At 34.5% G+C, this 17,075-nt stretch overlaps 1 protein-coding gene across 1 annotated transcript; it reads left to right on the top strand.

The window, feature by feature from the left end:
• The first annotated feature begins 9,493 nt into the window (after positions 1 to 9,493).
• Positions 9,494 to 15,419, top strand: LOC127986964 (gastrula zinc finger protein XlCGF8.2DB-like). Its single transcript, XM_052589240.1, has 3 exons — positions 9,494 to 9,583; positions 10,391 to 10,568; positions 13,105 to 15,419. Exons 2-3 carry the CDS (start codon positions 10,514 to 10,516, stop codon positions 13,893 to 13,895), a joined length of 846 nt encoding a protein of 281 aa, XP_052445200.1. The 5' UTR covers positions 9,494 to 9,583; positions 10,391 to 10,513; the 3' UTR covers positions 13,896 to 15,419.
• Positions 15,420 to 17,075: the final 1,656 nt, after the last annotated feature.

The raw sequence follows: 17,075 nt of genomic DNA, 5'->3' as shown, positions 1-17,075 counted from the left end.
CCTTTTTGTGTTTTGTTAATTGTATAATAAATAAAAGAAAAAGAAAACAAATAGAATACCAAATATCAGAGAAGCACGTTTATTTATTTCAATGTCTGTTAGACAAGCTAAGATGTTAGAAGCTATCGTAGTCTAGTGTCATCAGCATAGCAGTAATATGAAAAGCCATGTTTCTTAAAGAAAGAACCTAGTGATGCCATTTAGAAAAAGAACAGAATTGTTCCAAGAACTGAGCCCTGAGGCACCCCAGTAGGTAGATGTAACACCTTGGTCAATATCCGAGAGGTAAGACTCAAACCATGGAGAGTGGTTCCTAAGATGCCCTTTGCCAATAGGGTTGAGCAGTGTACAGATCCAACAACATATATCTGAAATCCACCCTTGACGGTCTTAGGGCTTTAACAACTGAAAGCAAGGCAGTTTTGGTTGAAGCTTGAAACCAGACTGGTTGCTTTTGAGGAGGTTGTTCTGTGTGAGAAAGGCAGAGATTTTTTTAAATACAGCCTGTTCAAGTGTTTCTACAATGAAAGGAAGAAGGAAAAAAATGTTTGCAATGAAAGGATGATTGTAAATATTTTACAATTGCACAACTGATTTTATTAATTCTGAGAAATTAACATAAAATATCAAAATTAAACAAAATGTATAAAAAAAACTTTGTGTAACAGGCCTGTAAATTTAGTGTAAATTAAACAAACTATCATTTATAGTTACTAATAATTTTTTTTTAATTACAAGATAATTTAATAAGTTATTTTCATACTAACTTTGATAACAGAGTTGATGAATCCACTCAATGCTACACAAATGTTTGTCTACTTGTTATTACATCAGGGTTTACGCTCTTTGATTATTTATGATTTACTGAAAATTAAAGCTTTTTACATTTATTTTAGACTTCATCGAAGATAGTGAGGAGACTGAAGACCTGAGTAAAGCAGAGGAGAAACATCATCATGTCAAATCTTTGAGTCACTCACAGACTGAGAATTTTTTCCCCTGAAAAGAATATCCCAAATATCTTTCACCTGCCTTCAGTGTGGGAAGATTTTTATACATAGAAGAAACCTTAATGAACACATGAAAATTCACGCTGGAGTGTAACCACACACATGTGATCAGTGTGGACAGAGAATCAGACATAAAAGGAACATTACTGAACACATGAAAATCCACACTGGAGAGAAACCACACATATGTGGTCACTGTGGAAAGAGTTTCAGACATAAAGGACACCTTAATGATCACATGAAAGTCCACACTGGGGAAAAGCCACACACATGTGATCAGTGCGGGAAGAGTTTTGCACATTCAAGCACTTTTAAATCACATCTGAATTCTCATTCTGGAGAAAGAAAATATAAGTGGGGTCAGTGTGGTAAAAACTTTTCTCAAGCATATTCTCTGAAGGACCACCTGAACGTTCATTTAAAGGAGAAGCCTCATGTGTGCTCTTTGTGTGGAAAGAGTTTTAGTCAGCGGAGTTAAGAAGACACCAGCAAAGACACAGCATTGTGAAGGTTCTTAATGTGTTTTGATTGTGGGAAGACATTTATTACAACTGATGAACTGAAACAGGACCAGAGAATGCACACTGTGACAAGATTAATTTGGTCAGGGGTGGATTAAGGTGTTAAGGGTCCCCTAGGCTGCTCTTTGTGTGAGGCCCCACTTAATTATTATGCTTTACTGGAGAAATGTATTTAGTGCTATTACGTAGTCCAGAGAAACAGTGAGGTGAACTGGCATGCACAATCCCATTGAGTGTTTCCTTTACATTCCCAGTGTCCCCACAGGAATTTTGGGTGTACATTGGTTCCTCTAATGGATGGTACATTGGTTCCTCTAATGGTCTAGGAGGATGGGAGGTTTGCTCCCATAATAAAATTATGTTCATTTTAAATTTAAATGCATAAAATTGGTGCATTTTTAGAGCAGGATCAAGTCACTGGGCCAATTAAGAAATATGAGCTCTTGTAAACAGTTGTGTGTTCTGGTAGTAATTTGTTTACTGGTCGCATAGATGTGAACGAGGGCTCAATTTTCACTATTTAAATTCTTTAAAAAGCTATTCAGTCAAGAGCAAGGAATAATTTTCTCCTCGTCTTTTGTTGTTTGATTATCATTAATGCTGACACTTAGCTCAAGAGACGAGATGAGACATGAGATTGGGATCACAAGAATGAGACGAGGGGGGATTTTTACACATTTAAAAAACATTCTCAATGACGAAATTGGCTACATGAGTGTAAAAATAGTCTGCAGGTGCATTTTCAATTGTTTAAGCTAATCATCTGGTAATAAATGTCATTTCAGTTCAACTTTCTGAATATGAATTATCAGGTGTAGTAAAATACAACATGTACATACAACACAGTATGCTTTCATTTGAGTCTCTTCAGACCTTAAAACTGTACATTAATTATGAGCTTCTTGAAGTTCTGACCTCCTAACTGAACTCCTTTTCACAAATTGAACATAGAAATAAAAATACCAAAAATAAACGACAGAATTCTTTCTTAAATGTATTAAGTGCAAACAATAAGTGCAGTCATAATCAAATACGCTACTCAGCATCCAAAGTGCAAATAAATAAAAACCTTTTTAAGCATGACACAGAGCTATAGACAACTGCACAACCTGCATACTAATCAGGGGCGTAGATTACGCGGGGGACGCGGGGGACGTGTCCCTCCCCCCCACTTTTAATATCATGGAAACTCGTCCCCCGCACTTTTTCGGTCAATTTTGTTCTCATAGAGGTTTTCAAGAGCTGGTGTGAATTATAGATTTAAACTCAAAGAGACGGGATAGTCTGCATATGATTTGATATTTAATTCGGACCCAGAATAAAGCGAGATGAATATCACAGAGCGCAAACACTCCTGCAGTGTGTGTTTCATTCATACTCGAAGCCGGAGGGCGCTCTCGCGCAGAAAGCAATTTCAAGAAATTCCCAATATGGGCAAAAGCGTCCAGCTATCGCTGTATGAAAACTTTTTTTTTTACACAGAAAAAAAGCCCAGAAACAAACACGAAGACATTAAACATACGATTGCAATATGGTTTTTAAAGTAATCTCCAGCAGGTGATAAATATAGTATGAACAATGCAGTACCAATTTGCATTTTATTACAGAATAGAAACTATTCTGCCTTATTATGTGATAAAAAAATGTGTTTGTAGTATTTAAACAAATCATTATTATTTGTTATTGTCCAGCAGTTATAGATTTCTAAGCCATTTAAAAGCTAGAAATTTGAGAAAAATTAAAGTTGCATATAGTATCCACCACCAGTGAACAGTTTTTTATTAATAGTAAGCTTGTTAATATTTTTTTTTACAAGTCTCTTCTGTTCACCAAGCCTGCATTTATTTGATCCACAGTAAAGTAAAACAGATTTTTTTAAAAAATATTTTTACTAACCTATTTAATTTAACTGTTTTCTATTTGGATATATTTCAAAATTTAATTTATTGAGATTTTAAAACTAAATTTTTTGTATCATTACTCCAGTCACATGATCCTTCAGAAATAATTCTGATATTCTGATTTGCTTCTCAAAAAAACAAAAAAACAAAACAAAAAAAAAAAACATGATAATGTTGAAACCAGAAGAGTAGATTTTTTTTCAGGTTTCTTTGATCAATATAAAGTTCAGAAGAACAGTATTTATTTTGAAATAGAAATCTTTTGAAAAATTTGTACTTAATCATCATTTCTGATCAATTCAAAGTGAAGTAAAGTCAGATACAACCAAGCATGGTGACCCATACTCAGAATTCGTGCTCTGCATTTAACCCATCAAAAGTGCACACACACTGTGAACACACACCCGGAGCAGTGGTCATCATTTATGTAGCAGTGCCCAGGGAGCAGTGGTGTTGCTGGCCTGAGACTCGAACCCACAAAAGAGTCATTGCTAAATATAAGTGTTCAATTTTTTTAATTTTTTTTCCAAAAAACGAAAATTATATTGACTTATCATTAAGCGTTTGAATGATATAGTGTATTATGTTGCAAAAGCTTTTTTTTTCACATAAATGCTGCTCTTTGGATCCTTATATTCATGAAAGAATACTGAAAAAAAAACTCATGTTTTAAATATTGATAATCAGCATATTAGAATGATTTCTGAAGGATGTGACACTGAAGACTGGAGTAAAAATGCAGAAAATACAGCTTTGATCACACTAATAAATTACATTTTAAAATATATTCAAATAGGAAAAAAAGTTATTCTAAATATAAAAATATTTCACAATATTACTGTTTTTGCAGTACTTTGGATCAAATAGATGCAGTCTTGGTGAGCAGAAGAGACTTCTTTTAAAACAAAATATCTTACAGTTCAAAAACTGTTTATTGGTACAGAATACAGAAATTGTATGTATGTATATGTGTATATATATATATGTATATATATATATATATATATATATATATATAGACATACATATATATATACATATATATATATATATATATATATATATATATATATATACATATATATATATATATATATACATATATATATATATATATACATATATATATATATATATATATATATATATATATATATATATATATATATATATATACATATATATATATATATATATATATATATATATATATATATATAATTTCTGCCCCCCCCCCCCCCTCACTTCTGAAAAGATGGCTACGCCCCTGATACTAATAACAGCCTACAATTGTATATCTTATTTTGCGTCCATCAGAGAGTCTCTCTCAAAACGCGGAGTATTAGAATCGCTTTTGAATGCGCGAATGAATGTTTGCCTACTTTCGGTTTCAATTTAGAGATTGCGAGAAATACAACACATTCTTTCACGCTCTGCAAAGAATTTGTATGTAGGTGTGAGATTATTTTTGTTAACGCAAAAAACAAAAAAAAAAAAAAAAAAAACCTTGGGGACTCTAGGCTGCAGCCCGAGAAAGCATTTGCGTTAATCGATGCCTGCATTTGGCCAGGAAACCTGAAATCACACGAGAGAGCACGCACTGGCAAGAAACTGCATGTATCACTACTGTCATTCATGTGGGAAAACTTTCACTCGTTTTTAATTATCTGCTCAGTTATAAAACAAAAAAACTAATTCAGAAAAAAAAAACACTGCATCTTCACCAAAAGCGCAATTCCGACTGGATACCGTGACCTTTTTTTCTCTCCTCTTTTTAATCTCTTCCCTATTACAAAGCTTTTAATTTTTTTTTTTTTTAGTTTTGGTTTTTAACTGTCCTCCTGACCAGTATTTGGCCCAAATGCGCCTTTTACGTTGGTTTCCCAGACCGCCAAAACACCAGATGAAGAAAGGGGAGGCGAATTGCACTTTCAAAACAAACGATTTTCATAGTTTTTGAAGCATTACAAATCATTTTTTTTAAAGCATTAAGTATTTACATCTTCAAGACATGTATTCAGAGGACCAGTAAGAATTTAAATCGGTAAAGACTGAGTTTATTGAAGATTACAGTGAGATCAAAAGTGATCCAGACACCTTCAGAGTGAAACATGAAGATACTGAAGAACCAATAAGTTGGTGTTTATTCCTGATAATTTAGTAATGATGTTGCGAAATTGAGCAAGAGTTAAATATGAATATCATATAAAGTATGTGACAAAATAAATGTGCTGTTTGATGTGGTAATGGTTAGTGTTTATAGCCCTTTTTATTGGATATAAATAGCATAATTCTGCCTTATAAAGTGATGATAATCCACATCGTATCACAAACAGAAGTTATTTCAAACACTTATTCCTCTCTGAAAGTGAATTTATAGCTGAGTGACTTTAAATGTCTAATGCTGATGTTAGTTGATCGTGATGTGAAATGATCAGAAGTGTTGACCCTCTTCAGCTTGATTTGGTATTCAATAGCCAAAACACTCTGGCTGTTGACCCAGAGGAAGCCCCGAAGTTTACTGTAGAAATGTGACTGACCAATAGGTGGAGTCGATCTGCCAAGTAAATCTGACAGGAGAAGCAGATGGAAATTGAGTCAGTGCATGTTTGTCATATTATTTAATTGCTCAATTATTATATTTAAATCAATCATATAACAATTCGATTATATATGGAAGCGTGCACAGCTACGTTGGATATGATGTTTTTTTAATCCAATTAGGATTGTCTTGGATTGTGCTAATCGAAATCAACAGTCACTGATCTTTGATGGCAAGTTTTTAATCAATGAACATTTTTATGTTTTATTTATTTTTTATTGGGACTCATTCATGAAGTATGAGCAAAACAAGTTTTTGTTTCAGTCGTTTGTAAAGCTGTTCTAACCTAAGTTTTGAGATTCATAAAAGTGTTTATATTTTAAAAAAAAAATACTTTTTTTCATGAATGAGGGAGAATTTACTGATGTATGTTGTACAGGCACTGTTATAATCTATATATTTTAATTTTTAGATTACTTGAGATGCATCCTTCAGATGAGACGTTAAACCGAGGTCCTGACTCTCTGTGGTCATTAAAATCCCAGGATGTCTTTGAAAAGAGATGTGTGACCTCGGCATCCTGGCTCAATTCGTCCATTGGCCTCTGACCATCATTGCCTCCTAACAATCGCCATATCTGCTGATTGGCTTCATCACTCTGTCTCCTCTCTACCAGTAAGCCGGTGGGTGGTGGACGTTCTGGCGCAATATGGCTGCCATCGTATCATCCAGGTGGATGCTGCACACTGGAGGTGGATGATAATGTAAAGCGCTTTGAGTGCTCAGAAAAGCACAATATAAATTTAAGGATTATTATTATTATTATCCACACAACTCCTCCAACAAACTCCACACAATGATTTGTAAATAAAAAGATGTATAGTAAGATATTTTATGTTAATATTGTTTTAATTTTTTGCAGAATTTATTGTGAAATGATTCCTGCAATGGAAATGTAAGTATTGGATTATTTTTTATTTATTTTGTGAAGAGAGAGCTCTCCTTTAGAAGCATTATGATATTCTTGATCAAGTTAAATATTTGTTATGCTTCTTGCTTAAACTAATTAAACTTATTAACTAATATATTAGCTAATTTGATATTTCATTCTGTTTAAAAAAAAAAAAAAATCAGAGCACTGTCATTGCATTTTAAACATACATATATTCAGACTAATTTGACATTTCATTCTGTGTTTTAACTTTTTTTTCCAGAGCACAGCAGCTCTTCATGGCCTTCCTCTCAGAGAAGAAACCTCTAATGTTTTTTTTTTTTTTTTTTAAATTATAAGTCAAAAATCCCACACACATCACATATAGGCTATCGATCACACTGCATTCAACTCTTATCTTGCACCCCTAATAACCTCTGAATTTATTTATTTCATTTTTTAACTTAAGCCCTTTTACATTTTGTTATATACATGTTCTGCCATAATTGTACTATTCATTTTGTCTAATTTCTACACAACACTTAACGACCATTGTTTGTCTCTGTTAGTTGTACATAGAGCATAAGATAATGGTCCAAATTCTTTTAAGTTACGTGTGCATTTGAAATGTAACATGAATTGTAACAACTTCTTGAGCTCTCAGCGGAGGCGGACACATTTCTTCCCTCTGCTCCCTCCTTCGCCTGCTCTCTTGTCTAGTCTTATACTTCTGAGAGACTCTCTCTGCACTGCTCTCCTAAACTGAAATATGGATTTGATCAACTGGTCTCTCAACGCAACTGACACCATCTTCTCGACGAGAAGCTTGGGTCCGGGGGAACCTGACTGCCCTGCCGGGACGTTCGGAGCTGGCTACATGATGGACATGTGGGGGAAATGGCGGGTCGTGTGTCTGGCGCCTCTTTCCGTGGAGGACATCGAAGATATCTACTTATTCGTGACCATGATAACAGGTCTTCTGCTGATTGGGTTAGGCTTTGCCCTGGGTTATCTGAAAATTCAGAAAATGGGAACAACTGTCCAAAGCTTGCCCGTCATGATTGAAGCAGTGGGAAGAGCGGTCAGCATTAAGACTGAGACTATTAACTGCAATATGGAGACCATCACGAAGAAGCTCACGGCTTTGGAAGAGAAATTGGAGAAATTGGTGAAAATGGATGGATTTGGAGACCAGAATGGAAAAAGAGAGTGACCGTAAAATTGGAATGTGGCTATTCGACCAAACAATTGGTATCTTATCTTCTTTCGGCCAACATTGGCCTTGGCTAAGCTGGAATAACAACTACCCCCCCCTCCTTCCAGACACCTGCTGATTGTTGACTCTGTCTAGGACCTGACCAAGGCTGTCTCCACGGCAACTTGCTGTGTCACTATCACAATCTGTGGACTGAGGCTCTAGATTTGAATGCCAGCTCTCCAGGCCTACAAGTACACAAACTCTTACAAACATACACGCACACACACATATACGTACACATATACAGATATGCATTCACCTCCCCACCCTCCATCCCTTGCCTTCGCTGCTTTGGACCGCCAGTCTGACAAGTGGGTCTGTGACCAGCACCGCAGGGCTGATGGACCGGATGACTGCTTGCCTGCACTGGATTACCTCCACCCTCCAATTTCCATTCCGTGTTGCAAAGTTGTGTGTTTATGGTGTATTGATTATGTGTTTTTGTTGCTGAGGTGTTCTTCCTGTTCTCAAACTGTGCTCCCAAATGGAGCATAGTCTGGGTGTTGTTTTTTTCTCCTCTCTTTCCTAATGTTATGCTGTATCTCTTTCCCTTGTTCCCACATGTGCAATGACAATAAAGTTGAATCTAATCTAATCTTGCTGTTGTTTTTTTGGACTGTGAATGCGACATACCCCAGAGTTCCATCGGATTCTGACGGTGTTGGCAGGAGACAGCCAGGAATTTCACAAATTAAGATAATTTTGATCAAATCCGAGAGCTTTATACCCTGAATAGACTGCAAGGTAACTACCACGATCAAGTCTAAGGAAAAACTGTATGTCTTCCACTTCCAAACAATATTGGAAATAGACTAAAAACTGATTCCTGGAAACTACTTATGCAGCTTTATACATATATCAATAGCAATTGTTGTTTTTCAGCTTTATATCTCCCTAAAATTTATAATGATATGTTATAACAATGCAATGATATAATATTAAAGCAAAGTGAGTGAACTTTGTTTTTGGCCATGCAGTACACTTTATTATGCATTCGCTTTATTTATTTGTTTTATAACTTTCTGAAAGCAATGTAGGTCCAAGTAATGAAGTGAATTCCAGGCATATAAAAAAAAAACTTAACAATTACTTTAAAATTTTACTTAAAATATAGCTCATAGCTCACAGTTAAAAATATTAATAAAATATATTTAAGTAACGTGCAAGTAAATATGAACAAAAACATTTAATATAACTCTAATTGGATTCGTCTGAAATTCTTTGCCTATAATAATAATAATAATAATAATAATAATAATAATAATAATAATAATAGTAATAATATGATGGCTGCGACTACTATAGTATTTACGGTAGTTCTGTTTGGTAGGGTGAGGACGGTAGTTTCGAGGCTTTTGGAGTGATGGCGGATTGAACACTGAATAGATAATAGATGGTGGCTGTAATTTATTTCTTTGAGGTAAATACAGGTTTTATTTGTTGTGGTCGCTGTGACACCTTTTAAATGCGCGATATTTTGTAATAGATTAAAATATGTTGTTCAGACGGTTTGAGGCAGAGTTGAAGTAGAACTGTTGTACCTGGTGCTAATGTGATTGATGTGCGTGTTTTATATTGTGCTGTATTTACGTATTGAAACGTGTATTTTTGTTATGAGATGCGTTATAATAATGATCACAACAGTGAGGTTGTTTTGAAATAAGACAAGCAGTTTATGGTGCTTAAAGGCACACATGAAAACTGATACGTTATATTTATTCTATCACAGTTATAGATGTTTGACACTGGGAACATTAAAATATCACTTTGTCATGGTCTTTTAATTATCTTGGCAACATGTAATACCTTTTTTTTTATTACTATGAATGTAGTCACTATAAAGCTGAACTATGCACATTCTATGTTGCATGGTAGTTATATAATTATTATTTATTTTAATATATTATTGATCATCTCAGATTGTTAGAAAAATGTCAAAGCAGTTTTATATTTTTTTCAGCATCTAAGACTCAAATAATGTGCTTACTACAAACATTTAAAATGAATTGAGATCTCTGCTGAAACAGCTCAGCTAAAAGCTGCTGGAATATCTGTTTCACACGTCCACTTAAAGCTCCATTCACCAGTTTTTCATAAAAAAAAAATCATGTTTCATGTTAACAACTGCAAACTACCAATTAACAAAGATTCATCTAAGTCAGTAACATAAATGAATAAAATGTGTGAAAACATGAATAATGGTTTTATTTTTATTTTATTATGACAGATCTGGTCCTCCTACAATCACAGTTAACCTTTACTCCTCCAGCAAATCAGCATTAAATGCTGGAATATTTTCCTATCAGTCTACAAGTGAAGAAGAAAGACTTTATGAAAGAAATGTGAGAACATGAGTGATCCAGAACCCTGCAGAATAAAACATGAAGATACTGAAGAAGAAAAAGGTTGGTGTTAGTGTTTAGTCTTGATTCTCTTTTATTTCTGAAGAACAACAGTTCGTCAGATTAATATTGCAGTGTTTTAGAAAACAATAGGAGCTGTGAATACAAGACACTTTTCACATGAACTGATTACAAATGGATTTTGACAATTCAATTTCTCAGTGTTTTCTAAAAAGAAGAAGAAAAAAACAAAGATCAGTGAAAATACTGTCTAACTTTATTTGTCTTTTATATTTATTTTATATCTGGGCTGGGGCCTGTTCTTCGTACGTCGCTAACTCAGTTAGCTGGATTTGATTGTTGACGATTTGGCGTGATCTTGGATCGTTTGGTTCTTCGAAGCTCATCCCGGAGCTGCTGTCATAGCAACAGGTCCGTAAGCTTAAACCTGCTCGGGAGCAGGCTTATTTCATGTAAACAGGATTAGATCGCTTCTTTTCAACCAGAACTGATACTCAAAATATGTCTGCTACCACCGCTACTTTATTACAAGAGTATCGTACTGATCCAGGGACAAGAATTTAAAATAATAATCATTAAAAAAAATATTTAAAAAAAATATAAAAAAATGCTGTGTAGTACATAACAGCCTACTATAGACACAGCCAGTTTTACTCACTGAAATATTTATTTGTCATAAAAGTATTACTTCATAATTGTATTAGAGTCTTACACACATGCTATACAGATAATAGAGTCGAGCATTATTTTGAGTGATGACTGCTATTATAAGAGTGGCTTGATGGAGTGCAGGAAATGCAGATAACATGATCTTTGACCCTTAAAGGGACACTAAGTAGGAATTACTCCCATCTAGTGGTGAAATTGTATTTTGCATTCAAACTAATTTTGCTCTCCAGCGCCTCGCTTTTTCAAATGCGCATTGCATCTACGGTAGGCGATATGTACCAAAAAGCTTTGACAGGATGTCTTCTAATAGCACTTCGTCGAGTTTTCCTTCAGGTGAACAGGTGTGTTATTTCAAACAAACTGCAACATGACAACTAACAAACGAATGTTACAGTATGAATTACTGACTGTGGAAAACATGAAATATTGTAATTAGTAGTTATGTCTTCTTTATTCGTTATATTTTCTGAATTATGTGCATTGTTAGATGTCATCATCAAACACTGACCTACCTGTCGAGAAGAAAACTGGCCACTTCAGCGTCTCTTTTGAAATCTTTATCAAGCATTAGCTCTTTCCACCTAGAAAAAGCTTCCCCGACATTAACTCTTGTTTTCTGTAATCTACGGTCACGTTTCCTTTTACGTTCTATTTTTGACTGTTTTGGCGACTATGTTTTCTTCTCCTGTGGCGCGGCATATGTATGGTCCATAATAAGAATGCAATCCAGACTTTTAAACTTGCCGGTGCAGTTTCAAGCGCCTCTCACTGCTCTGCACCTGCGTTTCTGGCTCTGACCGAAAACGCGCTGTGGAAACGCGTTGGCTTAGTACTTTTTGTCCCTCTCTGCTATTATAGTTTTGCAAGATGGCGGAACTACATGGAAGCCTCCGTCAACCTACCCGTCCCATGTATATAAAGATAATAAATTCTTCATTTACAAGGATTAGTTTAAACATTGGCATAGGTATTTGTACACCATTGAGGGCATATTTATGAATAAAAATATTGATTTTAGATAATAAAATACCTAAAAAGTTACTTATTGTCCCTTTAAGAAACTTTCATTAATGCTGTCACATAACAAATCTGTCCAAATATAAAATGAAATAAATAGATAATTTCTACATTGAAATAAAAATGTAAAGACTGCACAACTATTATAAATTGCGAATCTAAATAATTGGAAATCTTGGAAAAATTCTAATAAAATAAAAAAACGTATCTATTATCTGTTTCATGTATCTATTATAACATTTATGTAGTTTTGTTTGCTTGGCTGTTTCCTTATAAAAGTCCAGAAATTAGTCAAGTTTTTCGTCAGGTGTCATTTTAAATTATATGACGTCATTACCTTGCCGTCTTGCCACCACCCAATCGCTGCGCTGCTGATCATGGTTTCGAGTATCGATACATATCCCCTTTTAAGCCAACACATGAATGCGCAATTATCTCAGATAACTCAATCCAGCGATACTAATCATACACAACAGGTGTGTTCGAAGAACCCAATTAGCCGGATCATGATTAGCACAATGATATCATCTTGGATGTGTCATTTGATCTCGGATGTAATAAGCGACGTACGAAGAACGGGCCCCTGGTTTACGATTTTTGCCACCATGTTACTAAACTTTTAAACATCTCACACCTCAGGACTTACGTGAGTATACATAAGTATTTTACAGTCACACAGTTGTAATTTTACTAATTTCTAGAAATGAACATCAAAATAAAACAATGTATCAAATAAATAAACTGCTAGAATGGGTAGCAGGCCTGCAAATTTAGTGTAAATAAATGCACTCAATGCTATACAAATATTTGTATGCATATGTCTTTTTAATACATCAGGGTTCACTTTTATGTCCTTTCCCTTCGTATTTCTCTCTTTGGACTGTCGTTTCAGACTTGATCAAAGAGAATGAGAAAGAGACCGAAGACCTGAGTGAAGAAGAGGAGAAACCTGTCAAATCTTTGAGTCACCCACAGACTGAGAAAATGTTTTCCCTGAAAAGATCCAAAAAATCTTTAACCTGCCTTCATTGTGGGAAGAGTTTCACGCGTAAAGGAAACCTTAATGAACACATGAATATTCACACTGGAGAGAAACCACACACATGTGATCAGTGTGGGATGAGTTTCAGACATAAAAGAAACCTTAATGATCACATGAATATCCACACTGGGGAAAAGCCACACACATGTGATCAGTGCGGGAAGAGTTTTGCACGTTCTAGGTATTTTAAATCCCATATGCTCTCTCATTCGGGAGAAAGACCATATAACTGTGAGCAGTGCGGTAAAAACTTTTCTCTGGCAAATTCCCTGAAGAACCACCTGATCGTTCATTCAGAGGTGAAGCCTCACCTGTGTTCGTTGTGTGGAAAGAGTTATAGTCAGCTGGGCTTTTTAACACAGCACCAGAAAAGACACAGCGGTGTGAAGGATCATTTGTGCTGTTATTGCGGGAAGACTTTTATTACAAATAAAGAGTTAAAACAGCACCAGAAGATCCACACTGGAGAAAAACCTTACAGGTGTTCACACTGTGACAAGAGATTCAATCGTCCGGGGATCTTGAAATCACATGAGAGGATCCACACCGGAGAGAAGCCGTTTCACTGCCATACATGTGGCAAAAGTTTCACTCATTGTAGTTCTCTGCAGAATCATAAAAAAAACAAATGTCTGAAATAAAGCTGAATTTATGGAAATACCAAGCTCTTGCCAGTACAATGATGCATCTTCAGCAAACGTGACAGTCAATTTGCTTTATTTATTTAGTAACCATTGGGTTTTTTCACCCCGTAATATATACAACAGTTATGTTGCATTATGAAGGAATTATTATTACAGTTATTTAATATACATGTCCCTGTGTATTTTGGGAAGCTGTAAAAGCATCTTAACACTTTTTAGTGGTATACGTATCTGGTGTTTATTTTTAAATTATCTTTACTGTTGTGCTTAGGAAATCTAGTTACTCTACCACTTATGACATATTTACTAAGTGTGGATGTTATTAATAATCTTGTAGCAACAACAGCCTATTTTTTTTCTTTTTTTTTATTAATATGTTTTGGCTATCTTGTAATTCAATAAAGAGAGATACCTACCTTTTTAAAATATATTATATAAATGTGCAACAAAACAAAAAAACAAAAAGGGGTATCTTTATTTTTTGTAAAAAGCAAGCTTTCTTTTCTTGATGAGCTGACTCCGGCTTCAGTCCACTGCTTGTGAAGGTCTTCGAAGTTCTTGAATCGTCTTTTTCGACAATATTTCCAAGGCTGTGGTCATCCCTGTTGCTTGTGCACCTTTTCCTAACACACTTTTTCCTTCCAGTCAACTTTCTATGAATATATTTTGATACAGCACTCTGTGTACAGCCAGGCCTTTCAGCAATGACCTTCTGTGTTGATCATTGTCTTCTGGACAACTGCCAAGTCAGTAGTCTTTCCAATAATTGTGGTTATATTGTGGTGACATAATATTGTGTGTATTTGCTCAAGAAGATGCAAAAGTGAACTCAATTTGTAACCCTGATAGTTCAGCTGATTATATATATTTTTTAGGGGGGCTGAGAAGACAAATAAGATTATATTAGATTCAATTTATTGTCATTATGCAGAGTACAAGTACAGAGCTAATGAAATGCAGTTAGCATCTAACCAGAAGTGCAAGAATACAGTGTTTTATATACATAGAAGTGCAGAGTAAGTGAAGCTATGATTTCCAGAATGTACAGTGGAGCTGCTATATACAGTTTTGAGCAGAATATAAATAGGAATGTAATGTAGGGATTGTATGTACATTATGAACAGAGCAATGTTGGATTATATAAACATTATGAACAGACTCAATGTGAGAACAGTGGTAATACAGTTGGATGAGTGTGCAAAGGTATTGTTAAACAATGTATTGTATGTAAAATTACAGTAGTGCAATGATATTTTTATAGAAATAGTTTACTGTGCTTTGTACAGTTTACATTAATAGCTAGAACAGTGTGCAGTCTGTGCAAAATATGAGTAGTACAAATACATGTATATGAAGGGGCTGAAGCCCACTTAAAAAGGTTCTTGAACTGCCCCTGGTTGCAGCAAAAAGTAATATACTGTAATAACTGTAATGTCTTTACTTTTGTAGTGCATTACTCCCAACAAACAATTAAATCCTTTCCCTTTCATTTTAGCCTCAATAAAAGAGAAAGAGACTGAAGACCAGAGTGAAGCAGAGGAGAAACATCATCATGTCAAATCTTTGAGTCACTCACAGACTGGGAACATTTTTTTCCCAAAAAATCTTTCACCTGCCTTCAGTGTGGGAAAAGTTTCAGACATAAAAGAAACCTTAATGAACACATGAAGAGAAGCCGTTTCACTGCCATCCATTTGGGCAAATTTCACTCATTTAAATTCTTTGCTTAGTGATAAAAAAAAAAGTCTGAAATCATGTCTTATTTTATTTTCTATTAGATATATCGGAAGCCATGAAATAGGATCTACTGTGGCTTTCCATGTTTAAGATTTCTTTACAGAGCCGCATAACAAATTATATTTCACCCCACACATCAACATATCTAAATCAACTATTTTAAGTTTTTGTTACTTTCAGTTTAAGAATAAAGTTTTTCCAATGGATATATATATATATATATATATATATATATATATATATATATATATATATATATATATATATATATATATATATATATAAAATAATAGTTAACAAGTTACAAAAGTTATACAAGTTAAATTACAGCACTTAAATTACTGATGACCAATCAAATTAAAGAAGGCAGGTTTTATATTAATAAACATTGCATTACATTAATATTTCGCCTCAAAAAGGAAAAGACTGTCATCATTTACTCACCTCCACCTCTGTCTTCTACTGAATATGAGAGAAGTTATTTTGAAGAATGTGGGAAGTTTTCTGTCACTTTTTTGGTTCCCAGTGTATTTTCCCCCTCAGTGCAGCAGCTGTTTGGTTACCCATATTCTTCATGTTTGAAATGACTTTTTCATAGTGTGATTTTTTATTAAAACAAGTTAGTTTCAGTTTGAATGGCATACTGTATAATAATTTCCAGATAAATAAGAATAATAATAACAATAATAATATACAGAGGCCTGGTCATCTTACTAAATATTGAACTAAATAGAATCATTTCTCTATACTGTGGCCAAAGATTCAGCTGTTGTAGGATATAACTAATACTAATGCTGCTGAATCCTCAGTTTGTCATAACGCTTGATTATATCATGTGATCTGCTGTCGGGTTCCTGTAAAATAAAAAGGGTTATAATATGATTTTGTTGTACAAGAATGCTGAAGGACACACAGAACAATAGCATCATGCCCATACATATATGCAAGCAAAAACAAATACTGATCACATCTGCGATGGAGCTGAACAGAGAGACACAGTGTTTACAGTAAAACTGTATCTTACCGTATTGTGTACACAGAGTACCCAGAACAGAGCTGTAGATAATGTACCTGGCAAAAGAAAAGTGTTCAAAAACATATTCAAAATGTTGTCTCAACTCTCAGACACATTGTGGCATGCATTTGAAGTACCAAAAATGATCCAACTAAAGCATGTGTTAAAACTATGTCAGTTTTTATGCACCTGTTGTAATGTTGTAATGTTTATAGCACTGCTTTAAACAATTAAGACTAAGTTGTGAATATTAAAGTTGCAATCATAATTACCTTCTTGTGTGTTCACAGTTTCCGCTGAACAAGGATGTCATTTTAAAAACGGCAGTGATGGCCAGGAATACAGGAAGTATTAGTACGATTAGAAATAAATAGTGTCTCCATTCTATAATAGAAATAGACAACAGCACTTGTTTTACATCGGAA

This window comes from Carassius gibelio, chromosome B22 (assembly GCF_023724105.1).
Source record: "Carassius gibelio isolate Cgi1373 ecotype wild population from Czech Republic chromosome B22, carGib1.2-hapl.c, whole genome shotgun sequence".
In the NCBI taxonomy this organism is placed as follows: domain Eukaryota; kingdom Metazoa; phylum Chordata; class Actinopteri; order Cypriniformes; family Cyprinidae; genus Carassius; species Carassius gibelio.
The sequence above is the reverse complement of the archived record's forward strand: the minus strand, read 5'-3'. Positions and strand labels throughout refer to the sequence as shown.